General features: G+C 36.5%; 1 protein-coding gene across 2 annotated transcripts in view; it reads left to right on the top strand.

Moving 5' to 3' along the window:
* LOC108033607 (high affinity cGMP-specific 3',5'-cyclic phosphodiesterase 9A) overlaps positions 1-12,249 on the top strand; it is a 155,323-nt gene that overhangs the window by 123,238 nt on the left and 19,836 nt on the right. Inside the window, exons 1-2 of one of the 2 annotated variants that reach the window (XM_017108100.3) lie at positions 8,461-8,532; positions 8,649-8,974. In XM_017108100.3, the coding sequence (XP_016963589.1) occupies positions 8,508-8,532; positions 8,649-8,974 (351 nt within the window). In that variant the 5' untranslated portion in view covers positions 8,461-8,507. Of the gene's footprint in view, positions 1-8,460; positions 8,533-8,648; positions 8,975-12,249 lie in introns of those variants that run through there. The other variant, XM_017108008.3, reaches the window with a different exon arrangement.

The raw sequence follows: 12,249 nt of genomic DNA, 5'->3' as shown, positions 1-12,249 counted from the left end.
TTAAAAGTATTGATTGAAGAAAAAGAATCTCTAAATTATTTATTCCATTTTTGAAATTATATATACATTTAGGCTATTAACAATTTTTTAAAAATTAGCAACCTATTGTGAAGTAGTTTCAATGTTTATATACAAAACGTATTTTGCCATATTTAAAAAAATATTAAAAAAAACTATTAAAAATATAATTTAAAATAAAATGATCTCTTTAAATACATTTTTCCATTTTTAAATGATGTATATTTAATTTATAAATAAGTTGCTGTCTGAATATCATTTAAAAATACATTTAAAATAAACTAACTGACACTTTCAAAAGTATGAAATAAATAAACAAAACTAATTAAATTTATTATATTTTATAAATGATATATAATCCAATTCTAAATTAGTAGCTGTCAGCATACACATTTCAAATACATTTTTATAATATTTTATATATGAATATGCTAAATATATATTTTTTGATAAGAAGAAAGCAAGTCAAGCCGGTTAAATTGCAGTGTATTTCCGCCATTCACTCACACACATTATCTCAGAGACGCGGCCCACCCATACATACAAACATGAGCTCGGGTAAGACAGGTGAGCCAAATTGATGGACAAACAGCAGCAGCAGGTGAAGATGAAACGAGGGCGAAAGGGAAGCGAAGCAGCAGCCAACTACGATTGCCAATTTCATGGATTCCCCTCGCAATTTCCCACTCCCCAGCCCCCTTTTTTTCCGTGCGCCCCTGCCAAAGGCCCTAATTGAAACTTGTCTTTGGCCTTAAGCCTGCAACACGGCCTTTAAGCTACGGTTATGCCCCTGGATATCCCACTCATATGTCATGCGTGCGCTCTGATTTATTTCCCCTGCTCATTCGAGTGTTTAGTGGCAGCAAGAGCAAACATATTGATCACCATTAGTGGAAAATCAATACGTTTGTGTGCCTGCGCTAAGCAGAAGGCCAGCGTTTACCGCAGCTGCTAAATCATTTTTTTCTGGTTTTAAATAAAATATACTAAGCCAATAATAATATAAAATTCTATCAAAATTAATTAAGGGTATATTCAAAAAGCATTTAAAAAAAATTAATATGAAAAATATTTATACATTTTATAATTATTATTATACCAAGAAAAATGAATATGAAGTCGAGCTGAAGGCCTCAATTTCTAGTGCTCAAACCCCTTAAGTTAGCTTATGGGTTTTAAGTCTTATGTTAGCTTTAAATGTTTAAATAAATAAATATCGGAAAGTATATTGAAATAAGTAAATATTGAAAAAATATAATTTCAGAAGTATTTCTAAACAATTTTAATATTATCTTTAAGTTTTTTTTTTGGGTTTAATAAATAAATTTTCTTGAATTCCTGCTCTCTAAAGTGAAGAGTATAATTTAGAATGTTTAACGAGTTTTTCAATATCTTTGATTTTTTTTATTGCTAATTTCTATATAACATTTAAACATTTTTAGAGCTATTCATCATTTTCCTAAGTCACCAGTGAGAGTATTTTTTAACCTTTTTTAGACCTTAAATAATTTTTAATATGTCAATATTCACAGATATTTACAAAAGTTCTTCTGAACTGTGTAATAGTTCCATTGATCTATAATATAAATTTAAATTAAATAAATAATCTAAAGAAATATAACAAATATTTCGAATATTATCCAATAGTTTTTTAAATCAATCATATGTACGCATACAAAGTAATTACACAAATCCACCGACCAGGTGCCAATGAAATGAGCCACAAAATAAATAATGGCCAAAGAAAGCGGCTTTAATCATTCGGCGCTGGGGCTCACAGATAGCAGGCTGGTGAAAAATTAATTCACGAAATTAATGCACTCGTAGTTGATCCTTTTCGGTTAATTATTTCGCGCTCAGTAATTCCAGGGAGTGTATATACACGAGTGTATATAGTACATAATGTGGGCAAACGCCTGGGAGGCGGCACTCTCGTCATTAATCTCCCACTCCTTATTTGCATCCTCCTAATCTGTTTCTTGGCAGTGCCCCGCCCCCTGTGGCCTTTTTTCCCGGAGACGCCTCCACATTTTGGGACTCCGTGGATTGTGGATTGTCGACGTGTCGCATTGTGGCCAAAATTTGTCATTTGTTGTGCGTTTAACATGCATATTGAATGGGGCCTCCCGATAGGAGAGGTGCCCCATAAAAATGGGGCTTGTACAACACGTACGCACGACTCCGGGAGCATTGTGTTAAATAATTAATTACAATCCATTAATTAATTAGACAGCGCAGGCGGGGGGGTCATTAGGCTAAGCAGCGCCACGAAAACGGGAGCCAAAGGCCAAAGGACAAAGGACACTGGCAGGACCTCGGGACGTCAGGGAAAAAGTAAACCAGAGGAGAGAAAAAATGGAGAAACTGAGGAAAAAAGGAACATTTGATACGACAGCTTGTACACATAATGCGGCCATAATCAACAGCCTTTTTTGTCCCTTTTTTTATTGTATCGCCACGGAAAAGGGGAGTACTCACATTTTATTGCATTCTGCTAGGCGTGAAATTATCCCCCACACAGTTGCCATAATTAATGGCAATCGGCGAAAGTCGTGGCCTGTTTTTACCCCTCCGCGGCTTTGATTTGTGCTCCCGCATCCCTCTGGCAGCTGAATTTACCACTTGACATCCGGAATTTCGGCGAAGGGACTAGGCTAACTAGGCGTTCATCTTTTGGCCATAACTGGGAACTCCCACCTCTTAACCGGGTTAGAAATTAACTAAATATTTAGCTAACTATATAATGAATCAGTCTGGTGCATCTCCTACTGACAAACAGATAAATGGTTAGAATAAGTATAAGCAAATTGTATTTAAAGCTGCAATCAGCTTTATTACGTTTAATTTTAAAATACCAATACCAAATAATAATACATAATATTTCAGTATACTTTTAATACGTATCATCATTAGAAAAAATATTTCCATATTTAAATCTAATTTTATTTTCTTCAACTTTTATATAATAGCTAAATTTCGTTTTTAAAAAAATATGACAAATAGAAAAAATATTTAAGCTGAACATGAAATCTTTACACTTAACACTTTTCTCTTTTGGTGTCGAAATCCTGCCATTTCTTTACTTCAACTTTAAAAATATATTACCAAAATTTTTTTTCATATAAACTTACACAGTTAGTTACAAGCCTAATAGTTATAAAGAGTCTACGAATTTAATTTAAAACTTTCTAAAAGATTCATTTTTGCAAAAATAATTTTTAATGTTTATAAAGACTTTTTTAAAATAACACTTCAATTTATGTAAATTTCCAAGCATTTGAGAACCAGTTAAAGGATTTGCTTTGCTATCAAAAGTATCTAGAAATATCCCTACGTTTTGTTTTATTCATGAATCCCCTGACAAATGTCCGATATATCGACTTCAGCAGCCACGAAACCGGAAAACTTGCTAAAACTTTTGGCCAAACTAGCATTATATTGGCATGCACATGGGTGTGCCGACTTCCATCTAATTTTATCCCCATCAAATTGAATATTTATTAGGTTCACAGAAATACCCAGCGTCCATTGTGCATTACAAATGCATGTGATGCATTTTCACCTGGACATTTCCTTGTTGTCAGTGCTACCCGCTGGCTTCCCATTTCTTCCCAATGACAGTTTTTATTTTTGGACCAGGTCTCCACACTGGACATCTCTCCACCCGACAGCTCTCCACTGTCAAATGGCATCTCTCCGCTGTCAAATGGCATCTCTCCACTGTCAAATGGCATCGATTATGCGTCAAAGCATAATTCAAACTGTCGCTTCGCTTAACGTTGGCCATGAAATTCAATTGGCCATTGGCGATTGGCGATTGGCGATTGGCGCTTGGCAGGAATGGGTAAACGCCGAACTCCGTGGTTAAAGGAGAAACTTTTCGAAACCGAAGGCTGCGGCGAAGTAAAAACAATTGAATTATGGGCTCGGCCAGGTGAATGTGCGTCACTTGGGTGGGGTGGAAATGGAGCGTTGGTCTGATAAATGGCCATCAAGAGGTGGTCTCCCAGCGAAATGGAGTGCAGCTGCCGGCCACACGGCGTATGCGCAATTTGAGAGCACTCCAAAGGACGAAAAGGACGAGAGGACGACCGCCCACAGCAACAATTGCAATATTTGGCAGCAAATTTTATTGCCCAACTCGGGCCGACACAAAATATCGACTTCATTTATCAGGTGCACTGTGTGTGTGGCGGCCAGCAAATTGGCAAACGAAACTGCAATGCCCCCGCAGAAAAAAATAAAGGTTAAGAGACAGCAAAAACCCTGCACTTCGGACAATTACCTTGATTGCTAATTGGCCACAACTATCCATATGCATTACTGTTTGTCTCATTGTCACATTCCCATCAATTATCGAGGAATCATCAGTGAAATGTGGCAAACACCAAATGACAGATGCAACTGTGACGGTGTCGCCGATGGAAAAACGCCGGAAAAGCCGGAAAAACGAAAGGAAATGAGGGAATGATGCATGAGGAAATAAGGGGGAGAGCCCAGTGATGTTTTCAATTTCATACTTGCATATTCCGATGCATCAAAGTTGCATTGAAAGACACTTCCTTGCCGGTGAAGGATTTTGGGATAAGTCGTGCTGGCAGAACTCATCGATCAACCTGTCACCTGCCGAGTGGTGGGGAATAGGGCTCCCGGATATGGGAAAAATTTTTAATTTAATTTTACCTCCTGCTCGAACAGCAAAGAAATGTGGGAAATATACATACGAGTGCACTTGCGAACTCATTTCTCTCCACTTATTTCCTCGTCATTAATTCTTCTCGGTATTTGTTATTTTTTTGCAAGCTGCTTAGCCATCAAATGCCTGAAAATCCAGATTTTTTAATTGATGCATCCATTAATTCATCACTGCATATCTTTGCCAATTAGCTGTTTATTGGCTCTTGAAAATGCACACGTTCAATTAGCCGATTAAATTACCAGTTTAAACCAACCATTAAGCCCACTCAAAATCAGCCGTGTTTTTTTATTTGGTTTTCCACTTTTTTTCGTACCCCTTTCGAAAGGCAGCATTTTCCTCAGCAGAATTTTCCACCCGAAGCGCTCATCATGAGTAATTAGCAGCTGCAGATGGAGTTTCACTATCCATCTATTTTCCTGACCCCAGCCTCATTGTAAATCAATCTGTCAGTTAATAACGAAGCAACCTTTCATTACCCCTCCGCAGATCCTGGCTTTCTCCTCGCCACCGCCGCACTTTCTTCCACTTTCTCTTTCTGTGGGCGGGCAATAAGCGTGTGCAAATAGAGAGGCGGACAAACAAAATGGGCACTGGGAAAATAAGGGTGTTTCAAAGTTGCAGTCTTGGGAATATACTTTTTTAAGAGTATTCTAAACAAAATATATTGAACGAAAGTTTAAAAATAGAAACATTTTGAGATTATCAGACTCAGAATTTAACAAAAAAAATGAGTTTGGCAAGAAAACAAAATAAATATTACGAATTTTAAAGAGTTTACATTTTTAAAACAAAATTTTAAATTTAATAAACATTTACTAACCCAAGTTGGAATTTAAAAATGAAAGAAATTTATATTTTTTTTAATTCTAAAGAAACCTGATTAAAATTTGTCAATTTTTTTTAGAGAGAAACACATCAAAATTAATAGGATTAAAAGAAATCATTCAACAGGAAAGTAATTCGGAATTTTTATAATAAATAAGAAATAAAATTAAATTATGATATACATTTTAAAATAAAAGTAGAAATCTTTATTAAAGAATTTTTATTTTATAACTTGTTATGTTTATAACTAAATAGATCTAAATTTTTAACCGATTTTGACAGCATTTTTATATCAAACATAAAAAATATTTTAAAATTCGAGAAGACTCAGAAATGAAGTATTTTTATTTAAATTTTTTTTTTAATTAAATGTAAACTCTTTTTCGGCCAGTGCACTTGGTGTATGTGTACAGCATATCAGAAACGCGATGGCGGCTTAATTAAAAATTGTAAGTGGCAGTAAATTAATTATAACCGTTGCCCGCAAAGTGTTTGGCTTGCAGCACATGTGGGCGGTCGTCAGCGGGGGGCGTGGCCCAGCCACTACTTTGTGTGTGTGAGTGAGTATCTGTGTGTGAGTGGCGGGGTAGTAGATGTGCACTTCAAAGGGAACCGTTTTAATCAAATTTCGAAGAGTGGCACCGCTTGTGATGTGGGTGAAACCGAATAGAGGAAAAGCGGTGTGGGTGTGGGTGTGGCTATGAGTGTGGCTGTGGGTGTGGGAAAACTGTCGGAAAAGTCAGCTCTCATTACAATGAGATCTTTGCAAATTCTGGCCCCCGAAAGCAGCTGGAAAATTCACTCGAAAGTAGTCAGGAGCCTGGGTCCCTTGTCCCAAAAGCGATCCGTGTATATGCATAACCCGGGGTCCATGCGATGGCCCTCGAAATGGGAAATACGACAAATGAAAGGGGCCGTCGAGGAATGTCCTTTGATGGCGACTTTCTTTTGTCGCCCGATGGGAAGGAAGCAATTTCCAAATCGCTCTGCAACGCCATGCTGAATTCCGAGGAATTCTAGTTGCCATAGGTCGGCCTTTCTTCGGAGTTTAAAGTGGGTTTTGTGGGTGAGCTTAAAGGTAGCAGCTCCTTTTTCTAATTTTTAGGTGTTATGATAATAAAATAAAAACCATTTTTTATCAAAAATAAATGCACTAACACAATCATTTCTTTAATATAAAATAAATAAAATCCTTGCATAAAATATCTTAATCTTAAGACATAATAATTAGTTTTGAAGCGAAAATAAATGTATTTAATACTAATTTAAAATGTATTTATCGCTATTAATACATATTACGGTATACATAAATTGTTTATATACAACTTAATAACTTTAAGAAGTGTAATATTATTTCCGCCAAAAAAAAAAATAGAATTTAAAATGATATTACCCTTAAAATAAACTTTTTATAGCATTGCCACCTAATCCATACAACCACTATCCATCCGAATTTGACCTCCTTTGGGCCCCCGAAAAAAGAAACCAAAAATGAACTGCTGGCCAACTTCATTAGGCGGCCAAAACATGAAGGCTAGTTCATTTCCCTCTCAAGGGTGGCCCGCAATCATAAAATGTTTTGATTCATTTGCAAGCTAAATTGAGGCAAAACATTTCAACTTTTCCTGGATCGCACCTGGCCCCAGGGCGGTGGGTGGCTTGGGTGGCTTGGGTGGCGAAAGGGGCGTGGCAGCTTCCGCCGGCGAAGGTGAACTATCTGGCAGAGGTCGGCGCTTCATTTTCAGCCATTGAAGCGTGCCACCGATTGAAAATTTAATTTCCCGCCTATGGCGCTGAAATAAAAACAGAAACAGAAACAAAAACCGAAACCAAACCGAATCCAAAAGAAGGAAAAATATCCACAGAAGAGGGAAAAGGTGAAAAGGAAGCTGTGCCCCCGGTTTAGAGCAGGCCAATGTATTTCCGTTCATATTCCAGGCCCGGCAAGTGGATTTTGATTTTGATTTGGACTCGGATCTGGAGTCGGTTTTGGACCGCTTCTCCGCCGCTTTATTTGCAATAATCCAAATTGCCAAGGGCCGAGTCGTCAGACTGTATTTCCTGTTTCGACTGCCTGATTTATTTATTGAGCAGCTCGACAGATTTCCACTCGACTGGGGGAAAGAAAAGATGTGGGGGAGATTTAGTGAGAAACAACAGGTAGATATTTAAAAGTATAGCCTACAATTAGAAATTACAATATATTCCAACTTGGTATCCAAAATGAATTATTTAAGAAACCTTGTTAAATGTTAAACATTTTCAAAAATTATTACAAATTGCACTAGTACCCATGCTTAAATATGCATTGTTTTAGATATATAAATGTAATTTAATATTAAATAAATATACATTGCCATAAAGTCATTGAAATAATTATACAAATAAATAATATCTATGTAATTTAATAAAAAAAATTAAATATGCAATTATTTTAATATAAAAATGCAATATGACAAATGAATAATATACATTGTTTTATATTTCTTAAATAATAAAAAATAATGGAATTTAAAAAGGTAAAAAGGCTTAGTAAACCATAAATAAATCTTTTTAAAACTAAGTTCATAGATAAATTCAAACTTTTCTGGTGTAGTACCACCCCAGAATATTTTCATGTTGTATAGTGTGTGTCGAGTTTTTAAGATTGTTTTTTGTATTTAATGTTAAAAATGTCATTATTATAGGAAATCCAAATAAAAATTGCTGGTCAAATCATTATCTTTATAAATCATATATATGTCACATAATAATAATAATAGTATTATATAACATAATTTTATAAATTAAACTTTTCTATAACTCGGTAATTTATTTGATAAACTTAAACACTGAACCTGCCAAAAAATGTTTGGAGGTGGTAGGATATAATATTTAGATATTTAAAGTCTTCGGTCACTTATACCTATACTTACTTGTCACATATATTTAATTACAACCTAAACTAAAGTAAACACAGGGCAATATGTTCTTCTCAAGTATCAGTTTAGGTAATTTGCTGCTAAGATAATTTAAGATTCAATCAGTTAGCAAGTCCCCCAGCCCTGGTGTAGCCTAACTAGTTAACCTCTTGCTAATATATCTCCAATCCCCGCATCCTTCGCAGGTCTCTCCAAGCGACCGCTGGGCCCGCCGCATCGTAAAAGCAGTCTACCAAAGCATCAGGAGGTGAAGCGCCGCTTCCTGGAAATTTGTGATACAACCTTCTCGGAGGAGGTGAGGGCCGCCCTGCGCCTGCCGGCCTTCGACTCCTACGAGTGGAGCGACGCCGACGTCATCCACCTCATGCAGACCATGTTCGTCGAGCTGGGCTTCATCGAGAAGTTCAGCATCCCGGTGGACACGCTGCGCGAGTGGCTCTACGAGGTCTACAAGCACTACAACGAGGTGCCCTTCCACAACTTTCGGCACTGCTTCTGCGTTGCCCAAATGGTGAGTTTCTAATTGTACACAAAAAAATATACCTTTTGGTAGAAGCTACCAAAATAATAGTTAAACTGACCCAGGGAGTTTTCAATATTCCATCAGTTACTCTTAACAAAATTGTTAATTTTGTTTAAATTTTACATAAAAATATGTTTGCTAAAATTTACGAATATAATAGTTAAAACAACCCTTGGCATTGTCAATTTTAAAATGTAATAAAATAGTTACTCCCACGAAAATTTTAATTTTAGACACAAAAAACCCTTTGGTAAAGTGTACCAATATAATAGTAAAACAAACCAAAAGGATTGCCAATTTTACCGGTGAACTTAACTATTTTATAGTAGATTTACCAACAACAAAATACATTCTAATTATTATAATAGTAGTATACTATTTTTTATTTGTTGCAAAACTATTATTATTATTGGTGAATTTTACAAATCAATCCTTAGCCACTACATATCCATTATATATATATTTTTTTTTTATTAAGAAGGAAGCCCTACAAATCCTTTTAATTTAATCGTATTTTATATCCCAAAAATCCCAGAACCTTTAGTTATTTCTTTGAATTTAACACTATTAAATATCACAAAAAATAACAATATAACAATAACAATATAATTTTTATCTTTATTTATAAATTGACTTTACTTACTGAATTAAATTTCTTTGAATATAACAATAATGAATATTACCAAAAAAAAAAATTACCATTAGAATATAATTGTTATCTTTATTTATGAAATGACTTTGCTTGCTGAATTAAATCTTATTGAATGCCTACGTAATATTGATTTAATATGCTTTCCTATTTAATATATTTTGTACGTTTTTTTTAGGGCTGTGAGAGGTAAAGGAAATATTTTTAAAGTCATTAAAGTCCAGAATTCCCAGTGGCTCGTATATCCTCTTAGCCTGCAGGACATCCCTTTCATATTCTGCCTTCTGATTGATTATTAAAACTATGATAGTTCCTCGCCGTAAGTGGTCTTAAATTTCCTGCAGCTGCCCGGTCCATCTTTTGTGCTCGTATGTGCTTATTTTCTGCCAGCAAGTACAAATAGTTTGAAGTGAAATCGGATATACGCTGTAGTTTTTCCTTAATGGGCTCTCCTCGGGCCGTACAAGTTGTGATCTAATGTTTAGCATGGCACCCCGGGGCGAAATCGTGTCGCATATTATTAATAAAATACTTGAGCGTGGCAGCTACACAAAAATATATAATATAATATATATATAACATAGTAATAATAAATGCATGTTAATGTGTCTAAATGGCAATCGGTATAGTGTGGGAGTTCCTATAAGGCGGCACTCAAGTATTTCTATATCCGAATCCCCTTGCGCTGCGTATGCTGTGTGTGTGGCGGTGGCGTTCGGCTGTGTGGGTGCTCACAATAAACGGCGCCCAGTTGTATGCAATGCAAAAATAAACCAAAGCGCCAAGGGCCACCCACCCAAAACGCTCTCGCACACAACTGGAAAACACGTCTGAATGGCGCTGTGTGCGAGTGTGGCTTAGAGCAGGACCTATTTTTAGCTGCCAAGATACGCCCAAGAAGCGAAAGATACAAAGAATTTGCTTCGCCCCTTTTTTTAAATAGCCACGGCAAAGAGGGAGAGAAAGCAACCTACTGACTGGTCACTCACCCAGCATTGTCCAAAAAAAAAGAAACTAGAAACTAGGGAAAACTAGAGGAATCCACCAAAAACCACCCACCCACAGCACTTAGGACAGCGACCCACTTGGCTGCTCAAGTGCCAGCGGAACATTTTTTAACCTACATTTTTGGCAAATGAAAGTTGCCCGCTGTTGTTGCATCTTCTGCAGCGACTTGCTTTCATTTACTTTCCCCAAATACACCCTGCTATCCATTATTTCTGGTTATAAGCCACAGGGTCAGAGAGTAGCAGAAGGTAAAGCCATATCCCTAAACCTTGAGAGACAGGAGTTATATATTAAAAATCAAATTAAATATGAATTACAGATTTATATTTTCTCGTTTTTATTTATTAACTATTTATTGCAGCACAGGATGTGCAACTTTCGTTACCTCATCCCCCCAAGATGCATCTCTATTTGCATAAAGTATCTCGCAATTTTTCGTAGCTCTCTTCGGGCCCACATAAGTATAAGCTGAAATAAATTAAAATGCATTGTCACTCCCAGCTTATTTCAATGGCAAACTTTGCCATAAAGAGCTGCACTTAGTCGAGTTCCACTGTGGCTCAACTTTCGAGAACTAACTAAGACAAAGATACATATACACATATAGCACGGAGAAAAATAACAAGAAAAACGAAACGAAAACTTTAATAAATTATTTTTCCAGGCAACAAAGGCTAACAGGTAAAGGGCGGCTGAAAGTGGGAGGGCGTGGCAACAATGGCAGGCTGCAAGTTGAAGTCAACAATATGCGAGGCGGGCGACGGAGGGGAGGGCGGGGCCGAGAGAAAGTACGACAAAAGGACGGCAGAAAGTCAGATAGTCGAGGCATCAAGTATACGCACGGTTGCCCCATTGCAAAATTGCTGCCACAAGCGCAACTATGACAATCGCATTATTATTTCTGCCGTTGCTGCTGTTAAATATGTTTGCCATAAACCGCATTATGTGGCAGGCAAAAAAAACAAAAAACAAAACCAAACCATGGCCACACAAATACAAACAGCGGAAAAAAACATAGGGGAGCGCCCATTGTCATCGTCCTCGTCATCGGTGTCCACGTCATTGCCATTCACCTGCGCTTCACCTGTGTGCACTATTTTCACGACTATTCCGCCCACGTAACTGGGTATTGCACTGCCCGGAGGACATTCGCCAAGGGATCCCACAATCAATTCGGGCTTAAGAAAGTGTTTTCATTAACAATCACTCTTTAAATTACTTGGGAACCACAAAAAGCACCATGTATTTAAAATCTTCTATAATGTGCCCAAAAGCAGGCAACAAAAAGCTCCTTACTGGGTAATCCATAAGCCTTTGAATTTAACATTTTTGCTGCATACTTTAAGACATTTTTACAAATGAAACAGCATTTTCTGAAGTATATTCATTGAGAAGCATTTTTTCTGGTTTTCTTAATTAGGCCATAACCTTTAAAACTAAAGCACAAACATGTTCCATAACTAACTTAAATTATTTTTTTATAAAATAAGGTAATCGTTCTTAGGAAAAGAATCTCTCAGCTATATTAATAAGTCTTCAGTAAAATCAACCTCTCAGTATTTTTTAAATTTCCTCTCAATAACTTTCCATTAAATTTGCATTCCTA

Source organism: Drosophila biarmipes, chromosome X (assembly GCF_025231255.1).
Source record: "Drosophila biarmipes strain raj3 chromosome X, RU_DBia_V1.1, whole genome shotgun sequence".
NCBI lineage: Eukaryota > Metazoa > Arthropoda > Insecta > Diptera > Drosophilidae > Drosophila > Drosophila biarmipes.
The sequence above is the reverse complement of the archived record's forward strand: the minus strand, read 5'-3'. Positions and strand labels throughout refer to the sequence as shown.